This window comes from Artibeus jamaicensis, unplaced genomic scaffold (assembly GCF_021234435.1).
Source record: "Artibeus jamaicensis isolate MK-2021 breed Jamaican fruit bat unplaced genomic scaffold, CSHL_Jam_final contig_456, whole genome shotgun sequence".
Classification (NCBI taxonomy): domain Eukaryota; kingdom Metazoa; phylum Chordata; class Mammalia; order Chiroptera; family Phyllostomidae; genus Artibeus; species Artibeus jamaicensis.
Window position 1 is genome coordinate 4710419 of NW_026521839.1, and position 21525 is coordinate 4731943.

General features: G+C 44.0%; 2 protein-coding genes across 2 annotated transcripts in view; both read right to left on the minus strand.

The window, feature by feature from the left end:
• Window positions 1-21060, minus strand: part of LOC119051015 (protocadherin gamma-A6) — a 117004-nt gene extending 95944 nt beyond the window's left edge. The window contains 3 exon segments of the mRNA XM_037147556.2: window positions 14634-16946; window positions 18357-19105; window positions 19108-21060. Coding sequence (XP_037003451.2) covers window positions 14634-16946; window positions 18357-19105; window positions 19108-20779 — 4734 coding nt within the window. The 5' untranslated portion in view covers window positions 20780-21060.
• LOC119051019 (protocadherin gamma-B4-like) lies at window positions 98-4637 on the minus strand. Its single transcript, XM_037147579.2, is given in 4 exon segments — window positions 98-134; window positions 1958-4078; window positions 4080-4115; window positions 4117-4637. Coding segments are annotated over 4 exon segments (2418 nt in total). The 5' UTR covers window positions 4357-4637; the 3' UTR covers window positions 98-113.
• Window positions 21061-21525: the final 465 nt, after the last annotated feature.

A 21525-nucleotide genomic window follows, 5' to 3' on the forward strand; every position in this document is an offset into this window, starting at 1 on the left:
CTGCAGGGTTTTGTGAGGTGGGAACCCTGAGTATCCGGATGGCGTTTGGTTGCATTTATCTCCAAGTTAGGTGAACAGCGGCGCTTAGAGCCCTAAACAGTTACTGCACCCACTTAGATTTGTAATACTTTTTGCTAGATTATGGAGAAAAAAAACGACTTGCTTTTTACAGTTTGTTTTGCATTTATATGATTTATCCCTGAATTCATACTTTAAAAGTAATTGCCAAGAAGTATGGGATGGATGAAGTAAAGTTCTGCAAAGTATTATAAAATAATTAGATATATGGATTAGCATTGCATTAAATTACTCACATTTCTGGAAGACATTTACTCTTTTAAAAACATATTATAAAATTTTATTTATTATGCTCTAAGCTTTGTAAATGTCTTCAAATAAATAAAAACTCCAGTCGTCACTGGCAGGTAATTCACTCTTAAACTAAAATTGACCAATTAAAGATGATTGACTCAGAAGCTGTTTTATTTGCCTTGAATTAATATCTGTAGGGTTTTTTTTTGCTTTCTAATTTTAACTCAAAATGTCACATTGGTAGTGTTTCAAATGAATATTATAAAATCTCAACAGGTTAAGTTATTGTACTTTCAAGTTTTATCAGAGATCATATGGTTTACCTGTTTTATTACTTATACTTTTTCTATTTCAAGACACTTGAAAGGTACAAATGAATGTAAAATGAAGTCTCCAATCCATTCTTCCACAAATGAGAGACTTAATTACATTCTTAAGGTAGGCATACGTCTAAAGTTACTTTTACCTTTATGAGTACTTCGATCAAAAGAACCAGAAAAAAAATGAGGAACACACAATTATCACCAAGGAGTCAGAAAGTGCCAAACACAGAAACAACTAAAAAGGACACATGGACAAAACCAAGTGGGGGTGTGGAATCAGGGGAGGGAGGTGGGGATGGCTGGGGTGGGGGGAAGGAGGGGGGAAAGGCAGAAAACCGTACTTGAACAAAAATAAAAGAAAGAAAAAGAAAGTGCTGATACGAACGAATGTGTCTTCAGAAGTATGTAAAGCTAAGGGAAATCTCGCAAAAGGCTGAAAAGATGTATTATCATGTGTATATACTTGCTTACACATCGAATTAGTAATTTGGTATAGAATTTAGGAATTCAACTCTTCTTCTCCTAGAGATAATATAATAACTAGAAGACATCTAGCTATATTAGTTTAAGGTTGCAAAAGAAAAAAAAACGCAGTTCAAAACACTCTTTTTGATGAAAGAGTCAACCGAATGAGCTTCAATACAAATTTAGCTAGAAAAACCTATGCTGTAAGTAGGGAGAACATGCTTTTATCTTCCAGTGAGCACAGTGGACCTACTGGTAAACTGAAGGATTTTACACACACACACACAGTATAGAGTTACATTGTAACTCCATTGCATAGAGTTACAATGGGCTCATCTACATAAAAATCCAGGTTAAGATAAAATATTCTAGGTGCTTTACAAACAAAATGGAAGTAAATATGAGATAAAACATCAGATTAGTATGGAAACCATAAATTAAATTAGTTAAGAAAAATATAAAATTTTAGCTTATTTTTCCTTTAAAGACTTATTTAAATGACTGCCTACTTTTACATTTACAATATGTCCAAGCTGAAAAAAAAATCTACTAGGTGATAGGAAAGAAAATTTAGGAAAAAATCTCATAAGCTTTTATGAGAGAGCCTATCACATTGCCTAATATTTTCCTTTGTAGACAAAATCACACCCTCACTGCTTCCTATCTGAGCCTGGTAAGACATCCCCGAAAGACACATTATTGCTGATTTCAATCTCCCTTGAAGAATGATACGACAGCTTTTTGACTGGCTACAATTTTCTTAAGGCAACTTTTAGATTTGAAAATTGTATGTTTTTCTGTGAGTATGAAGAACTGGGTAGACCATAAGAAGCAAGTTATGCTTAAAGGAAACTCACCTGGTGGTAAGTAAGCTCATTGGAATTACAAAGTGGAAATAAGGCCCCAGATGAATCACCACAAAGTACATCTTGTCCTGAACTCAACTGCTCCTTACATTTTAGAAAATTGAACTCTGTCTTTCCAGCTTGGGCAACGCACAGATTGTAGGAGTAAGGTAAAGTCCCTTCACTGTAGATGGGGGGAACCACAGGTCCAGTCTTAGTACAGAGACCCGGCTGGAAGCAACTCCAGGTGGTGGGGCTGGAGGAGCGTCGAAGGCGCAGGGCCACCGCCAGAATCACCGCCAGGAGGAAGAGTACCGAGATCAAGGCCAAGGCCACCACCAGGTAAAACTGCAGCTCAGCCTGGGGGTCAGAGGGTGTGGGGCGTTCGCTGAGGTCCGGCAGGGCCTCTTGTAGGCTGTCAGCGAAGACCAGGAGCAGCGTGGCAGTGGCCGAGAGAGGGGGCTGTCCCCCGTCACGCACAGCGACCAGCAGGCGATGGCGGGTCGAGTCCCTGTCGCCCAAAGCACGCGCTGTGCGCACCTCGCCCGTGCGCAGCCCCAGGCTGAACAGTCCAGGCTCGCTGGCCTGCAGCACGTGGTAGGACAGCCAGGCATTGTGTCCCGAGTCCGCGTCCACAGCCACCACCTTGGTGACCAGGTAGCCCGGCTGTGCGGCGCGCGGCACTGTGTCGAAGAGTGCAGAGCCGTCGGGACCCAGCGCCGGGTAAAGCACCCTTGGCGCGTTGTCGTTGCGGTCTGTCACCAACACGCGCAGGCTGACATTGGTGCTGAGCGCTGGGGAGCCCTGGTCTCGGGCCTGCAGGGTCAGCTGGAAGGCGCGCAGGTGCTCGTGGTCGAAGGCGCGCTGCGCGAACACCACTCCGCTCTGCGCGTTCACGGACACGTAGGAGGACAGCGCCTGTGGCTCCAGGTCGCTGGCCACGATGGAGTAGGAGATGAGGCTGTTGGGTCCCAGGTCGGGGTCTGAGGCGCTGACCTGCGCAATGGAGGCCCCTGGCGGGTTGTTTTCTGGCACATGAACCAGGTAGGCGGACTGTTGGAAAACCGGGGCGTTGTCATTGACGTCTCCAATGTGTACTGTGATGGTGGTGCTGGAGGAGAGGGGCGGCTTGCCTCTGTCGGTGGCTATGATGGTAACATTGTGTTCAGGGATCTGCTCCCGGTCTAGAACTCCATGTGTCACTAATTTATACGTGTTTCTTGAAGAAGTTAGCAATTTAAAAGGAATATCACCTTCTAATTTACAAGTGACTTCTCCATTATCTCCGGAATCATTGTCACGGATTTTCAGTAAAGCAATATATGTTCCCAGCCTGGTGTCCTCCATAATAAGATCTGGTAGAGATTGGAATATCACTTGTGGGATATTATCATTTACGTCTAGGACTTCTATCTCCACGGTACATTGGGCAATCATTCCACCACCATCCCTTGCTTCCAAAACTATGGAATATTCTTTGACTTCTTCAAAGTCTAACATATGTCGAGTAGTAATTTCTCCAGTAGTAGAATTTAGGTCAAACTGGGTGATCTGGCCTGCTTCAGTGAAAGAGAAGGTGATCTCGGCATTGACACCCTCGTCCGGATCGGTGGCCATCACTTGAGTCACAGTGGTACCTGGGAACACGTTTTCCAGTAGGCTCACTCTGTAGAGCTCTTGGCTGAACACTGGAGGGTTATCATTGGCATCAGTCACTAGGACTTGTATCTGTGCAGTGCTGCTTAGGGGTGGATCCCCGCAGTCCAAGGCAGTCAAGGTCAAGTGGTAGAACTTCTGCTCCTCCCGGTCTAAAGGCATCTTCAGTACTAGCTCAGGGTATTTACTACCATCTAATTTTTCCTTATTCACGAGTAAGAAGTGATCATCAGGACTTAGCTGGTAACTCTGTAGTGAGTTGGTACCAATATCTGCATCTTGGGCAAATCCTAAGATAAATCGTGCCTCAGGTTTTGTGGACTCACTAATTTGCAGCTCAAAGGAATTCTGCAAGAATTTGGGGGTGTGATCATTAATATCCTCGATCTCCACACTCACGTGGAAAAAGTTCAATGGATTTTCAGCAACAGCCTCAAATTCCAGAGCACAGACTGGCTTCTTCCCGCATATCTGCTCCCCGGTCCAGCCTGCTGCTCACAAGTAACTCCCCCGCGCTCCGCGCTCACAGTGAAGTAAGGCTTCTCAGAACCGACTCGCAGCTTTCGGGTCGGTAACTCATGGACACTGAGTCCCAGGTCCTTGGCGAGGTGCCCCACCACCGAGCCCTCGGGCATTTCCTCGGGAATCCTGTAGCGGGTCGGCTCCGAGAGCCCCGGGCAGAACAAAGACAGCAGCAAGGGAAAGAGCAGGGGCCGCCGCTCTGCCCAGCCCCTGAGCCCAGCGCCGCTCCCCATCCCTCTGGCTCCCCTCAGCTTGCTCACCGGCCCGAGGACGCCGGGTGACCAGTAATCTCTGTGTTGCAGATGTCCCGAGCTCCGAGCAGGCTTTACCTCCTGCGTGGGGGTGAGGGTTCTTCCTTTCCACAGGAGGACGCGGTGGAAAGGCTGGCTCTGGCGAGTCCGAGACGAGGGAAGTGAGCTGCGGCTGCGCGAGGCGAGCGCCCTCCAAGCTCTGCACTCTGGCCAACAGCGGCGCCCAGAGTCCGCGGCAGGAAACTGCAGCCTTTGCGGCTTCAGGCTAACCAGTTACAGTCATTTCGAATATAATTGTGTACCTGACTGGAAGATTTTTAATGTCCAAATATTTAATAATACTTAGTCTGTACCACCAGAAACCTCATTATCCCAGGTTTTAGAGAAATCATATAGATTTAGTACATAAATTGTTAACATAATTATTCCGCACTAGTAATAGAAAGATGACTGTAACACAGACTTGGTCTAAACAATCTTACTGTAATTTTGAATACGTATTAATTAGAAACACTGGCTAAAGTGTGTTTTATGCTTCTTTCCTTGTTTTTCTTTACTTTTTGCGTACCTCAATGCTGATTCATTTTAATTTTTTCTGAGAGTATTAGGAATGCCAAAACTGTCTGTAAAAAGGCACGATAGATATTTACCATCAAATACCTTTCTTCTTCCTTACTCAAAATAATAATATAACCAGAAAAGAGTGAGACTATTCTTTTCCTTCCAATTGTACGATAGTTTCCTAGTTACCAAACGTAACATCAATCCTCAAATTTACCAGGGAATAATATTTCACCTTGCAACACAAAATCACTGTGGCCTATTGCACTGAGGCATGGTTCCCATTCCTGTACTTATATAACCTCCTCTGATGACTTCAAATGAGGAAAATAGTTCCTAGATAGGTTATTTGCAGTAGCTCACTGAATTTAGTGACTATTTCTTCTGCTTATTAAAAAATGTTTTTGAAGTATCTAATAAATTTGATAGGGAAGTATTCTTTTTCAAAAAAATTGGGACAACTGTAATAGCATTATCAACAAACATACTTCATTTTATTTTTAATAAAATAAAAGATTTAATATAAATATTTAATAAAATATTTTAAGATTTTATTTATTAATCTTTAGAGGGGAAGGGAAGGAGAGAGGGAGAGAAATATAAATGCATGGTTGCCTCTTGTGTGTCCCCTAATGGGAACTGGCCTGCAACCCAGGCATGTGCCCTGACTGGAAATCAAACCGTGATCCTTTGGTTCACAGGATTTGAGTGACCTGCACTCAATCCACTGAGCTGCACCATCCAGGGCAACAAAATATACTTAAAAAATACTCGATAGCTACATTTTTGCTTCACAAAGTGTCAATAGCATTGTCTGCTCCCCTATATCTGAATATGGAAGAATATATGAAATATACTCACATAACTGCATATTTCATTTAAATGGAAAATATCAGAAAGCATAACACTATGCTAGAAAAAATGTTTAAATTAACACTCAAAAGGTCCCAGCAAACGTGATAACCAACTGGTATATTGAGCTATACTGAGATGTTATACTTAGAGTATGGAAGTAGCAATTAGTTCCGGATTAGGTTAGTCCCCCACTGAGACTGAATTTCTCAGCACACCAAATGAGTCAATTCCAGCTACTGGCCTAGGACTTGAGCATGTGAGGTACGTGTTTCAGAAAGCCAGCATCTCCAGCACCCTACTTGGAGAGCCACACTTCACATGGCTGCGCCACTAAAACCACACCACTGTGGTAAAAACACGTAACTGCCTATTTCACAAATGCCACTTATAATACTTGTAAAGACACTTTCTTTACTGTAATATTTTATTGGTTTTGAACAATGACCTCCAGTGTTGCATTAGACTCCATATTGGTCATTGATACAGATCTTAGTAAAGCTCGACACACATTTTTTGGTCAGTCATTTACCGATCTTCCACCAGGACCCAACTTTAATAGATAATTATGCTTTAAATAGGTCAGAAATGAAGTGAGATATTTCAAGGTCATCAAGTTGAGGAACGTGGAGGCAGAATCCAGACAGAAAAAACCCTCAGCTGATCAGCAACAGCCTTTTATAGATCTAATCTATAGAGAATCCTGAGAAGAAGCCTTTTGCTAACTTAGTACAATGAGAAAGACATAATTCATTCTCATTTATAAACTACATGAATTAAGAACATTAAGAGGAAAATAGGTGGAAGGTATAAATATGTGATAGTCCACTGATTCACAATCCTGTCCATAGGCATTCACTATGGAAATGATACAAAATTCTACATTTATAAGTGTTCCATGTTAAAGTATCACTACTGAAATAAACCATGTCACACGCTTTTGATTTTTAAAGTTTTTTCGCCCTATCTTCAAAACACTGGCTTCACAAACAATGAAGACATTTACACAAAATGTAATTTTTCGAGGATATTAAGATAAATGAATAACTGAACTCACCTGAATGCTTTGGGTTTCATCGTTACATTTATGAAAATCTATGGGTGTTGTTGACATGGGATCTATTTTCTCACAGCTGTCCTGGCTGATGAGCGTGTCTGCATAGTTGGGCTGCGGGAAGATCAGGTGACTCTTCCGCGAGTCCGCGGTGAGGGAGACCTCGTGGGAATAGGTCTGCAGGAACGCCCGCACCCCGTCCACGCCCACAAAGTGAGAGGCGGGCACACCCACCAACCCACCTCCAGAAGCCTGCAGCTGGCGTGACTTTTGCCAGCGCCACAGTCTGAGCGCCAGCAGCACCATGACAAAGGCAAGAAAGATGCAAGAGACAGCGGCTACCGCCACAACCAGGTACAGCATGAGGCCTGAAGCATCAGAATTGTGCGGGACCTCCAGGCTGCCCAGCTCTTCCAGAACGTCTGGGATGCTGTCAGCCACAGCCACCCTGAGCGTGACGGTGGCCGACAGAGGGGGCTGGCCGTGGTCCTGAACAGCCACCACCAGGCTCTGCTTGAGCGCATCTCTGTCCAGCAGAGCACGCGAGGTGCGCACCTCGCCCGTGTGCAGCCCCACCACAAAGAGCCCTGGCTCGCTGGCCTTGAGCAGGCGGTAGGACAGCCAGGCATTCTGGCCTGAGTCTCTGTCCACTGCCACCACCTTGGTCACCAGGTAGCCAGGTTCTGCAGAGCGAGGTGCCAACTCCACACCAGTGGAACCGTCAGTGGGGATAGCAGGGTACAGGATCTCAGGTGCATTGTCATTCTGGTCCAGCACAAACAGACTCAGTGACACGTTGCTGCTGAGTGGAGGGTCCCCGCTGTCATGTGCAGTCACTTTCAACTGCAAGTCATGGAAGCGCTCGTAGTCGAAGGAGTGCAATGCATACAGGACACCAGTGTCAGAGTTGATGGAGACATAGGAGGATAGAGGCTCACCGTGGATAGTGTCTTCCTCCAGGGAGTAGGTGATGTGGGCGTTCTCATTGCTGTCAGGGTCGTGAGCATTCACAGAGAAGATGGAGGCCCCTCTGGGGTTGTTCTCAGGGACATAGACAGAGTAGGAGGAGTGGGGGAAGGAAGGTGGGTTGTCGTTGGTGTCTGCCACCCTTAGTGAGATGTGAGTTTCTGTGGACAAGGGTGGGGTTCCACCATCTGTAGTTTTCAACGTGATATTGTACTCAGAGAGTATTTCTCGGTCTAGGATTTTTTCTGTCACCAATCTATAATAGTTGTCTATTGATCTTTCTAACTTAAAAGGTAGATTTTCTGAAATAGTGCAGGTCACCTCTCCATTCTTCCCAGAATCTCGGTCTTGAAGGTAGAAAAGAGCAATTACCATTCCAGGAGGCGTGTCTTCAGGGATTGAGCTGCTTACAGATGTTATAGTCACTTCTGGGGCATTGTCATTCATATCTAAAATGGTGATCAGTACTTTAGTCCTTGTCATACTACCAGCACCATCCTGAGCTTGAACTTCCATTTCATAGTAGCTGGATTCTTCATAATCTAGGCCTTCTAAAGTTGATAATTCTCCTGTATGGGAGTTCAGCTGAAATATCTGTAGAATTTTTGGAGTGATTTTCCAAAAAGAGTAAGTCACTTCACCATTGACTCCCTCATCTAGGTCAACAGCACTTACAGTGAGCAGAGTTGTGCCCACTGGCACATTCTCGGGGACAGTTACTTGGTACAGAGGCAAAGAGAAGACTGGTGCATGGTCATTCACATCCACCACTGCTACTTGGATGCGGGCTGTGCCAGATAAAGGTGGGTCACCACCGTCAGAGGCTGTGAGGAGAAGGTGGTGAACCGCCTCTTCCTCCCGGTCCAGCACTTGCTCCAGCACTAATTCCGGATACTTAGTTCCGTCATCTCCAGTTTGCAAAACCAGGGAGAAGTGGCGATTGGGGTTGAGCCGGTAGCTCTGGAGGGAATTCGTGCCCGCATCCGGATCTCTAGCCTCTTTTAACGGAAACCGCACCCCAGGAGCTGTATTCTCCATTATTTTAACATTCATTTCTTCAGTCAAGAACCTAGGAGCATTGTCATTAATATCCATTATTTCCACTTCTATAGGGTAAAGATTCATTTTATCTTCCATCAGGATATTAAAACTCACCAGACACCGCGCAGTCTGAGCGCAGAGCTCCTCCCGGTCTATCCTGCCCGCGGTGACCAAGCTGCCGCTCCGCGGGTTCAGAGCGAAAAGCTGCGTCCTACCTCTGGAGACGATGCGGACTCCGCGCTCCGCCAGCTCCTGGGCCTCCAGCCCCAAGTCCTTGGAGATGTTGCCCACGAAGGAGCCTTTGTCTGTCTCCTCCAGCACAGAATAGAGAATGTGTCCTGCCCAAGCTTCGCTGTGGGTCCCCAGGAGGATGGAGAGCAGGATGAATCCTCCATAATCCCGGCCCCTCTTTGGAGCCGCCATGGCTGTCCTGCAGATCATTAGACCCTCGACTACTCCTGCTGTGATTCTGGGTGCTGGTGTGTCGACGTGAAGCCTCTGTATTCGGAAATTGAACCCCAAATCCAGTAGAATAGAGGTCTGCGATGGGAACTTCTTGGAAAAGAGTTTTTCTCAGCCTGGCGTTTCTTTGTGCTGTAAAACTCTGTAGTTCCGGTGTATTTTTTTTCTCCTGGTTGGTGAACAGCGGCGCTCAGAGTCCTTACTACGTTACTGCACCATATTGAAGAAAATACCGGTAACTGATTTTTCAGAAAAATTGTTTTATTCTTAAAGATTCTTTTGTTTATATTTCTTTAATCCATATATCTCCTCCATCGTTTAAAAATCCACTTTAAAAAACTGTGAATTGATGTGGCAATGTTCACTTGTGTTTATTAATCCCTTTGTTTTTTCAAAATTCTTTGGTTTGCATTGCAACTTTGAAATAACTCTTGGTCACTGCTTCACACTTTATTACACGCAGAGGAAAATCAGCCATTACAGGTTTAAAAAGCATAATTTATTTTTCAATGGTGTGTGTATACATAAGAAAGATGGTATATAGAAAATGTTTACATCAAAGTAAAATAAATTAATTCAATGCTATTGAACACAACTGTGCTCTAGACACCACCACATACAACTCCAAGAGTCAAAATTTTCTTTATATTATGAAGAGATAATTCAATAAAGTTTTTGATTGGATGGAACTCTGGGGATGGTTTAGTCCAATACATTCATTTTTATGATTTTTTAAAATGAGAGGGAATTGGACTATATAATAGTAGAACCAATGTTAGAATATGAGTATATTCACTCCCAGTCTTTTGAGAGAAAAAAAGAGGAATCACTGTTGGCTTTAGTTGCTGTTTTATGCTCAAAAAGTACTATTAGAGACAAGAATCCAAGCAGCAATAATCAGCTATAGAAGCAACACATTTTGTGCAGAAGGCCCAAATAAGCAGAGACTCTACTAGTTGTTGATTCATAAGACAGTGGGTTTGACTACTTTTTTTCATTATGCAATACAAATAATCATCCTACCCTAGTCTAGAATAATTGAAGAAAAATGTGTCTCTAGGCAGACAGCCTTTGAGCATACAAACAGGAGGACTGCCCTGAGGGCATCCTTAAAAGTGCTAATTTCTACACTGATGTTTATTAAGTGAAACTCAGTTGTTGATTGACCTGAGTCTACTCTTATCTGGTAGGAATAAAATAAGTCATCCTTCCACATAGTTGCAGGGAGAACAAGAGTGAGGTGTTTTGAAATGAAGAAGTAGCAAGACACCCTTGCTTTGTATACTGTGTTTTCCCCAGGGGAGTAGACAGCAGCACGAGGAGGAGGGACCAGAGGCAACACTGAAAATGATTAGCCTAGTTGGTGTTCTCTGATGGCATTGCTCCAAAATATAGGGAATATTTTGAATGAAATGTGTTTTGTTCTGTTTAAATAACTAATAGTCATGTTTGTTTCCACCAAGCAGATAAAAGAACTTTTTGATTAAGGGGACCAATATGAGTATTACAGATTAATTCCATAAACAAGAGTTATACATTATTTGTTTAGTAGCAATTTTGAACTTCTTGCTCATGTATGCAAAATATATGGTCATCAAAGATCACGAGTGCTTGCAGATATTTGCAAACAGAACTTTCCTATCTGGATATTATGGCTCCCAATGCCATGACCTCTTTCGATCTGATACTTCAACACTCATAGTGTCATCATATGTTTGTCTCTTATTCTATCATTTCTTAAAAATCTCAGTTAACATGACTTTGGGGACCTTTCTTGGAGTTAAATAAATAAATAAAATCTAGACAAAGAGATTATAGACATACTCTGAACATAAAGCATACTTCAAGGAGTAAAAGGCTGCATTATCTCTAATATCAAGTTTTCTAAGTTATTTTACAACCTAAAATTAAATAGTAAGGTTCTCTACTATAGCACCACAATATGTTTACATATAAACCTACTACCTAGTTAAAAGATTTTAGAGTTTTACTTTTAGAATTGTATAGTTTTAAGGGGAGTATGTTATTATTGATGAAGTTTTGGGGCAGAATTTTGATCTTCATTTGTTTCCTTGCATTAAAAAATTATGTGGAAAGTTTATTTGACTTCCAAGGCATTAAGTTACCTTCTCCCCTTTCTTTATGGAACTTTTTTTTAAAATTGAAGAACAATTTGTCCTGACTTCTGTTTAAGTTGTCATTCTCAGGCAGATATAAGTATTTTCCAATAATTGTCTCTGAGATTTTACTCCTTCCTCTCTGATAATTGGCAATTCAACAGAAGTTTGATCAGAAACTGGTGTTTTTCACAGGTGATAAAATAGCCCAATTATTTGGTATATTTTTTCCCTGATGCTTCAAAATTTAGTATATACTCAAAATCGCAGACTGCCTATTTTATTCATATAACATGTAATGTACATAGGTCAAAGAGCCTCATTTAGTCAGAACTTAGCAAATCACATGGTTGCTGGGATTTAACACTTGATCAGTCCACATGAATGACTTCCCATTGTGAGAGTAGAACCTGATAGTTTTTCTGTCAGTAACATATTTTGTTTAAACAAAATAGCCACAGATGACTCAGGTAAGAGAATAAAAGAAACCGGCCTACTTCCCAGTTAGTGAGCAGAGAAAAAAAAATTAACCACTGTATTATCCATGGAACTAGTTTGTGAGCATTGCTTATAACATGAAGGTTCAAGATGTGCCATACTTTGCTGTATGTAATGTGCATCTTTACATTTACATGTGCATGTTTTTTACCTGTGCAAAAAATGATGTCATGTTTTGTGCACATTATACACAGAATTATTATACCCATGGCATGTAATCATTATACCCATGCATAATGTGCATCTTTATTTTCCCTAAAAAATTTAGGCAAAAAACTGTGCATTATACATGGCAAAATATGGTACTTTAAATCATCCAGAACTGGTGATATAATAAAATAACATTTATACTTTCAGAATGTATGAAATAAATCATAATATTTGTATAAAAGACCATTTGATTCCCTTGACCAAAACCCAAGATTCAAGTTCTCTAAAATTATCATTTATTATTAAATTCTGATTAAAACCATTAAAGAATTATATCAAAAATGTCCAAGCAAATCAGATTAGAAAGTGTGTATGGCTAGAATCTCTTGGCTAGTCATATATATTTGACCTGCTCCATTTCTGACCTGGGCCAGTTCACCCCTCCTTAGGCAACCTGGTGGCTCCCCGCTCCTGGGAGGTCACCATATTGATGCCCAACTTAGTGCGGACAGCCACCTGAACAGCATAGTGCACTGCAGCCCAGAACTCCTGGGCTCAAGCAATCCTCCCGCCTCAGCCTCCTGAGTAGCTGGGACTACAGGCGTGCACCACCGTGCCTGGCAATATTTGAATTCTTGAAATAAATAATTCTACAACTGCTGAAATGTGATGAACACAATATTGATTTGGAAAAACACATATTACCCTTAGAAGATAATTTAAGGACATTAACTACATCAGTCTTTATGAAGACTGATAATTTCAGGTTACAGAAGAGGTTCTCACCAATTTTCAAAGTATTTTCTCAATTGTTTACTTCACATGTGAAATTGTTTATTTTAGATATACAAGTGACCAATCGATTATATACCAGATCATAGAATACTCCAGCTCACAACTGGAACAGAAGTTGACTATCATGTAGCTCAACAACTTATCAAATTATATTCTCCTAGTATTCTATTAATTCCATGGCCATCAACTTACCTTTGAAGAGTGCCAATAATAGAATCTCTTAACTCTTTAGCAATCCATTTTCTGATGAAACAACTTTGACACCTCAAAACCTTGCTTTTTTATTTGCCTATTCATCAAGCCATAGTTTCAATGACACCTTTGGGCCACAATGTATTAGACTAATTATTCTTTTCAAATGACAACCCTCCTTTTCTTAAATATTTGAATAGTTTCTACATGCCAGAGCCTTATTTTATCTGGGTTAAATAAGCTAATTTTTTAAATCCTTACTCGGACACTAGTAAGTCTTCATTTTTTCATTCACTAGTCACTTCTCTATTTTTAGAGATACATCCTGTAAGTAGACATTAATAAGCATATTTTAAAGTTTATTTTATTTTTTAAATATTATCAAGCACACAGATTGTGGAATGCATTGTAGTAGGAATACAGCATCAGACACATATTTATTTGTTAACAATTGAGTGATTATAATAATGGTGAGGTCAACAAGTATTTGTTCACTATATTGATTTATAGTTTGACAAACTTTTAGGCAACTTTTTATATTTTATTTCCCCATAATTTCTGTGAGGTAAATAAGACAAGTCTTTTTAAATTTATTTTAGTTTAAGAGCTATAGATATTGTGACTGGCCCAAGAGGAGTAACAGTTCAAGGGGTATTATTCAGGTCTTCAAACACCAGTGATTCTGTCTTCCTAATTATTTTAATCTTTTGTATAAATGATGTTTGATTCAGAAGTAGTAAAGGAGAAAATATCCCTCACAGATGCCCATACTTTTAGAAAATACTCACTATTAAGTAAAAGGGGGGAAAACCAAAATATTGATCTTTGAGACTGCAATTCAGTTATTTTCACCTTAGAAAAATAGTCTCAGACCTCTGGCTGGTGTAGCTCAGTTGGTTGGCGCATTGTCCAGTAAACTGAAAGGTCTTGGTTCAATTCTTGTCAGGGCACCAGACTACTGGTGGGTCCCCCCAAAACCCCTCAAATGGGGGGCACACATGAGAAGGAACTAATCCATGTTTCTTTCCTTCCCTCCCCCTCTTTAAGCATGTCCTCTAGTGAGGATTAAACAAAAAAGAATCTAAGAAATGTCACATAATAGGAAAAACACCCCTAAGAAATGAGATGTATGTAACCACAGGCACAAAGAACTTGCCAAGAGGAGAAAAGTTAAAAAATATCTACCGCCCTGGCTGGTGTAGCTCAGTGGATTGAGCACGGGCCTGCGAACCACAGGATCACGGTTTGATTCCCAGTCAGGGCACATGCCTGGGTTGCAGGCCAGTCCCCAGTAGGGGACTCATGAAAAGGCAACCATACATTGATGTTTCTCTCCCTCTCTCCTTCCCTTCCCCTCTAAAGATAAATAAATAAAATATTTTTTAAAAATCTAGGACATATATAAGATTATTTTGGTAAAATTTGAGAAAACCAAGACTTAATATAACTTTATTGACAAAAATCTTCTTGAACTTATGATTCACTGCAAAACACTAAGAAAACTAAGCACTGATCAAAGAGAATTTTTAAATTTCTTATTCGAATAAAACCAATGAAAGCAATAATCTCACCTGAGTAAAGGAGTCTTCCTCTTTACACAACCCTGAATCTTCCTGAATCAAAAGCGGCTCGCTTTTCTCACAGCTGTCCTGGCTGATGAGCGTGTCTGCATAGTTGGGCTGCGGGAAGATCAGGTGACTCTTCCGAGAGTCCGCGGTGAGGGAGACCTCATGGGAATAGGTCTGCAGGAACGCCCGCACCCCGTCCACGCCCACAAAGTGCGAGGCGGGCACACCCACCAACCCACCTCCAGAAGCCTGCAGCTGGCGTGACTTTTGCCAGCGCCACAGTCTGAGCGCCAGCAGCACCATGACAAAGGCAAGAAAGATGCAAGAGACAGCGGCCACCGCCACAACCAGGTACAGCGTGAGGCCTGAAACATCAGAATTGTGCGGGACCTCCAGGCTGCCCAGCTCTTCCAGAACGTCTGGGATGCTGTCAGCCACAGCCACTGTGAGCGTGACGGTGGCCGACAGAGGGGGCTGGCCGTGGTCCTGAACAGCCACCACCAGGCTCTGCTTGAGCGCATCTCTGTCCAGCAGAGCACGCGCGGTGCGCACCTCACCCGTGTGCAGCCCCACCACAAAGAGCCCTGGCTCGCTGGCCTTGAGCAGGCGGTAGGACAGCCAGGCATTCTGGCCTGAGTCTCTGTCCACTGCCACCACCTTGGTCACCAGGTAGCCAGGTTCTGCAGAGCGAGGTGCCAACTCCACACCAGTGGAACCGTCAGTGGGGATAGCAGGGTACAGGATCTCAGGTGCATTGTCATTCTGGTCCAGCACAAACAGACTCAGTGACACGTTGCTGCTGAGTGGAGGGTCCCCGCTGTCATGTGCAGTCACTTTCAACTGCAAGTCATGGAAGCGCTCATAGTCGAAGGAGTGCAATGCATACAGGACACCAGTGTCAGAGTTGATGGAGACATAGGAGGATAGAGGTGCACCGTGGATAGTGTCTTCCTCCAGGGAGTAGGTGATGTGGGCGTTCTCATTGCTGTCAGGGTCGTGAGCATTCACAGAGAAGATGGAGGCCCCTCTGGGGTTGTTCTCAGGGACATAGACAGAGTAGGAGGAGTGGGGGAAGGAAGGTGGGTTGTCGTTGGTGTCTGCCACATTCAGGGAGATGACTGTTTCTGTAGACAGAGGCGGCACTCCTTTGTCTGTGGCTGTCACTGTGATGTTGTACATTGATACCTGTTCTCGATCTAGAACTGTATTGGTCACTAATCTATAATAATTGTCAACCAATTTTTCTAGCTCAAAGGGCAGACTTCTTGAGATGGAACATGTTACCTGGCCATTCATTCCTGAGTCATGATCATATACTTGAAAAATAGCAATCACTGTTCCTGGAGGCATACTTTCAGCAACTGACTTGCTTTCAAATGTGACTCCTATGTCTGGTACATTATCATTCACATCCAAGATGGTTATTAAGACTTTCGCTCTGTCCTGTAGGCCTGCCCGGTCCCGGGCTTCAACATCTAGCTCATAGAAACTGGAGTCCTCATAGTCTAGATTTGCAGAAGTTGATATTTCTCCAGTGAACACATTCAAGGAGAAAAGTTTTGAGATCTTTTCTGTTACCCTCACAAAGGAATAGGTTATTTCAGCGTGGACTCCTTCATCCTGGTCGGTGGCATTTACTGACAACACTGAGGTACCTACCGGCAGGTTTTCAGGAACACTCACAGGATAGACAGGCTGGGTAAACATGGGCGCATTGTCATTGGCATCTAGGACAGTTACCACAATTCGTGCCACACCTGAACGGACAGGGTCACCACCATCCATTGCAGTAAGAACCAAATGGTGAATGGACTCTCTCTCCCGGTCCAGAGCACGTTCCAGCACCAGCTCTGGGTATTTGGGCCCAGGAGCTTCACTTGGTACGTCCACTGAGAAGTGACTATTCCCGCTGAGCTTGAAGCCCTGAAGAGAGTTCATTCCCACATCCGGGTCAGAGACCTCCATTAGTGGAAAACGAGAGGATGGGGCTGCATTCTCGAGAATTTTCACTTCCATTTCTTCCCTTAAGAATCGGGGTGTATTATCATTAATGTCTACTATTTCCACTTCTACAGGATAAAGATTCAGTTTGTCCTCAACAAGGATACTAAAACTCACCACACACCGCAAGCTTTGAGCACAGAGCTCCTCCCTGTCTATTCTGCCCGCGGTGACCAAGCTGCCACTTCGGGGATTCAGAGCAAAGAGGGGTGTCCTACCTCTGAAGACGATGCGGACTCCGTGCTCCACCAGTTCCTGAGGCTTCAGACCAAGATCGTTGGTGATGTTGCCCACGAAGGAGCCTCTGTCAAGTTCCTCAGGAATAGAGTAGAGAATAGGCCCGGCCTGCGCCCCAACCCCCCACAGCGTCCCCTGCAGCATAAAAAGCAGGACTAATCCACTGTGGCACCGGCGCCTTTGCAGAGCCATTACTGGCTCCTTACGGACGTCTCTGGGGGAAGTGTTAGGAGTAGGGGGCCGCATCGCTCTTGGGCTTCTCAGAATTACAGCTCCAGCTCCACAAACAAGCAGAAATCAGATGTGAAGCGTTTTAGGTCAGAATTTTTGCGCAACTGCAGAGCTTTTGTGTCCGATCTGCTTTGTGCTGGGAGGATATGACTCCAGTACTCATTGCTTTGCTTACCCAGGTTAGTGAACAGCGACGCTTAGAGTCCTAACTTAATACTACAACGTTTTGTGAAATCATCACACAGAGGATTTTAATTCTGCTAAATCCGCTCATAAAATTTCTCTCCCCAAGAATGAGAAGCATTTGGAAAAATAAAAGAGCCTATTTTAAAATGATTGTACATGTTCCCTAAACTTCACTGTTCTTTTTTTTGTGGCATTATCTCTTACAGCCTTGAAGAACAGAAATATTAGATTTTTCTGTAAATCTTGAATTATCACGCTCCACCATCCCTTAGTATTTCCCGCTTTCAACAAGGGCACCACCGCAAACATACGTGAACCAATCCACTTAGTGTCAGTTAAGTATTGTCATTTTTAATTTCACTATCTATTTTCATTAACATATAGATTAGAACTGCCCTAATTTAGCCAGTATCTGTTGTTCTGTTTAGAACAAGCACATGAAGTTAAAGATATGAGCTACAATGCAAATATGTTTGTATTATATATAAAACACAATTTAGGGCTGACAGCATTGAAAGTAAGAAAACCACCTGTCTAGATTTACTTTTCATCATATATAGATAATGTGTCTCACAATTACAGCATGAGGTGCTAAAGTATTAAAATGTTTCAGAATGTATTACTTTAGGATTAATAAATAATTTCAAGACTGCCCTGGCTGGTGTAGCTCAGTGGACTGAATGCCAGCCTGTGAAGCAAAGGGTCACTGGTTTGACTCCCAATCAGGGCACACGCCTGGGTTCAGACCAGGCCCCCGGATGGGGGTGAGTGAGAGGCAACCACACACTGATGTTTCTCTCCTTCTCTTTCTCACTCCCTTCCCCTCTAAAAAGAAATAAAAATGAAATCTTTAAAAAAATTTTCAAGACCATTACAAGATGACTTTTCATAAAAGATCAACTGCAATACAGATAAGCGAACAGAGAATTTCTGACACGCCCATTGCATGCCCTCCCCAAATCAATGAAACACAAAATCAGGATATACTTAGCCCATATACGTTTTACCTCTAAAATAATGAACTGAAACCTAATCATACTTATGGGAGGAAAGGACTTTGAAGTAACTCACCTGCTGCAAATGGACTGAATCAGAAGTCACTTTGGGATTGTCATTGCTGTTACTTTCAAACCAAGAGGCTTCATTACATAGAAGATCTTGTGGTGGAGCATTATCAGGGTTTATATCGAGAAATTTAAACTCAGTTTTTGAGGAGTGTGAGGCCGCACACAGATTGTAAGAATAGGGCAAAGTCCATTCGCAGTAGTTGGGGGAAATCCCAGGTCCGGTCTTGGAGCAGACACCACCAGTTCCAAAGCAACTCCAAGCAGCGGGGCCGGAGGAGCTTCGCAGGCTCAGCGCCACCGCCAGAATCACCGCCAGGAGGAAGAGCACGGAGATCAAGGCCAAGGCCACCACCAGATAAAACTTCAGCTCGGTCTGGGGATCGGAGGGTTCGGGATGGTCAGTGAGGTCCGGCAGGGCCTCTTGCAGGCTGTCAGCGAAGACCAGGTGCAGCGTGGCAGTGGACGAGAGAGGCGGCTGTCCCCCGTCACGCACAGCGACCAGCAGGCGCTGGCGGACCGCGTCCCTTTCACCCAAAGCACGCGCTGTGCGCACCTCGCCAGTGCGCAGCCCCAGGCTGAACAGTCCAGGCTCGCTGGCCTGCAGCACGTGGTAGGACAGCCAGGCATTGTGTCCCGAGTCCGCGTCCACAGCCACCACCTTGGTGACCAGGTAGCCCGGCTGCGCGGCGCGCGGCACTGTGTCGAAGAGCGCAGAGCCGTCGGGACCCAGCGCCGGGTAAAGCACCCTTGGCGGTTGTCGTTGCGGTCGGTCACCAACACGCGCAGGCTGACATTGGTGCTGAGCGCTGGGGAGCCCTGGTCGCGGGCCCGCAGCGTCAGCTGGAAGGCGCGCAGGTGCTCGTGGTCGAAGGCGCGCTGCGCGAACACCACGCCGCTCTGCGCGTTCACTGACACGTAGGAGGACAGCGCCTGTGGCTCCAGGTCGCTGGCCACGATGGAGTAGGAGATGAGGCTGTTGGGTCCCAGGTCGGGGTCGGAGGCGCTGACCTGCGCAATGGAGGCCCCTGGCGGGTTGTTTTCTGGCACATGAACCAGGTAGGCGGACTGTTGGAAAACCGGAGCATTGTCATTGACATCAGCTACGTTCAAGGTGACACTTCTATTGGAGGAGAGGGGAGGTTTGCCTTTGTCGGTGGCTGTGATGGTAATGTTGTATTCTGGAGTCTGCTCTCGATCTAGGGCTCCATCTGTAACCAACTTGTACGTGTTTTTTGTTTCTTGAACTATTTTAAATGGGAAACTTCCACTTAGTCGGCACAGAGTTTCCCCATTAAATCCAGAATCCAGATCATGTGTTTTGATCAGGGCAACCACAGTCCCTAGCTCTACATCTTCTTGTATAAGTTTAGATTCAGAATCCAGGGTTATCTCAGGAGCATTGTCATTTTCATCCAAAATATCTATTTGTATTTTACAATGTGCTGTGTGATGTCCACCATCCTTTGCCTCTACCCGAAATATGTAGTGCTCTCTCTCTTCAAAGTCCAGTCCTCCGCCAATGGAGAGTTCCCCTGTTTTACTGTTCAGCTCGAACAGTTGTCTCACTGCTTTACCAGTGTTGATGAAAGCATAGGTGATCTCGGCATTGACACCCTCATCCAAGTCAGTGGCTGTCACTCTTAGCACAGAGGAGCCAACTGGCAGGTTCTCTGGAACACTGACCCTGTACACGTCCTGGGTGAACACTGGTGGGTTATCATTTGCATCCACCACAACCACCCTGATCTGGGTAGAGCAGCTTCTGGCAGGCTCACCCCCATCCACAGCGGTGAGGACCAGGTAGTGGCAGGACTTTTCTTCCCTGTCCAGGGGAGCCTTCACTACCAGTTCTGGGTACCTGCTGCCATCAGGGTCCTCTTTCTGGTTCAAAGAGAAGTGTGGGTCTGGGCTGAGGTAGTACTGCTGCAGGGAATTGACCCCGACATCTGAGTCTTGTGCGGATTCTAAGACAAAGGTGGCTCCAGTTAGGGCCAGCTCACTAATTTCCAGTTCAGTGATATTTCGGCTGAAGGTCGGTGGGTTGTCGTTCACATCCTGAATGATCACAGCTATATGAAAGAAGTTCAAAGGCTTTTCAGCAACCATTTCGAATTCCAGAACACATGTCGACTTTTTGCCACAAATCTGCTCACGGTCTATACGGTCGCTTACAAGTAAGTCCCCGCTCTCCGTGCTCACTGTAAAGAATTTCTTCTCAGCACTAACCCGCAGGTTCCGAGTAGGCAAATCTCGAACGCCAAGCCCCAGATCCTTGGCGAGGTTCCCCACTAGGGAGCCCCTGGCCAGCTCCTCCGGAATAGTGTAGCGGGTCGGCTCGGACAGCGCGGGGCAGAACAGAGGCAGCAGCAGGAAAAAAGGCATTCTCTTCCGCCCAGCCCGGCCCTGCGGTCCCCAGAGGTTTCCCATTCCCTTTTCTGAGCCTTTGCCTTACTGATTCCGAAGAGCAGCGATCGCAAACAATCCGAAGAACTCTCTGAGCAATAGTGATCGCTCGATTTGTCTTGGCAGGCAGGTTCTTTGATAGATCTCTCTTCTGCAGAGAGCCGGAGAGAAAGTGCACCGTTTTCCTGGCTCCGCGGTTTGGTGGCGATTCCTTTGCGTCAGAAGTTGCTAGCACTTCGCTTAGTACTAGCCAACAGCGACACCCTGCGTCTCGACTTCAGAACTGCAGTAGTGATTACTAAACCGCTCCAAATACGAAGCCTCCTACAAGACAATTCCTCTGTCTGATACAGAAACTTTTTGTATCCATTTTACAAGAATATAACATTTAAAATATTTACTACATCTTCCATCTGGCTGTCATTTCTTTGAATGTGAACTTTACTCACCCAAGTCAAGTGAGTTTTACTCGTCAAAGAGCAGGGATACCTTGCTGAAGATACTTATTGAAATAGTCGTGCTTTTAGTTTCCATCGCCATGAAATGATTGTAATAACTTCTTCCCTGCTTGCCCTAGTATAATTGTGTACCAAATAAAATAATATATAGAAAATAATAGAAATGAAAGTGTGAGTGCTGACAGAAGGTATAATACGTTAATTCTTAAAAATTTGATATGTATTGTTATTTATAACAATACACCCCACTTTCTTTTAACTCATAAAAATAATAAATCTCATAGGTTTTGGTTTTATCCTATGCTTCACTTT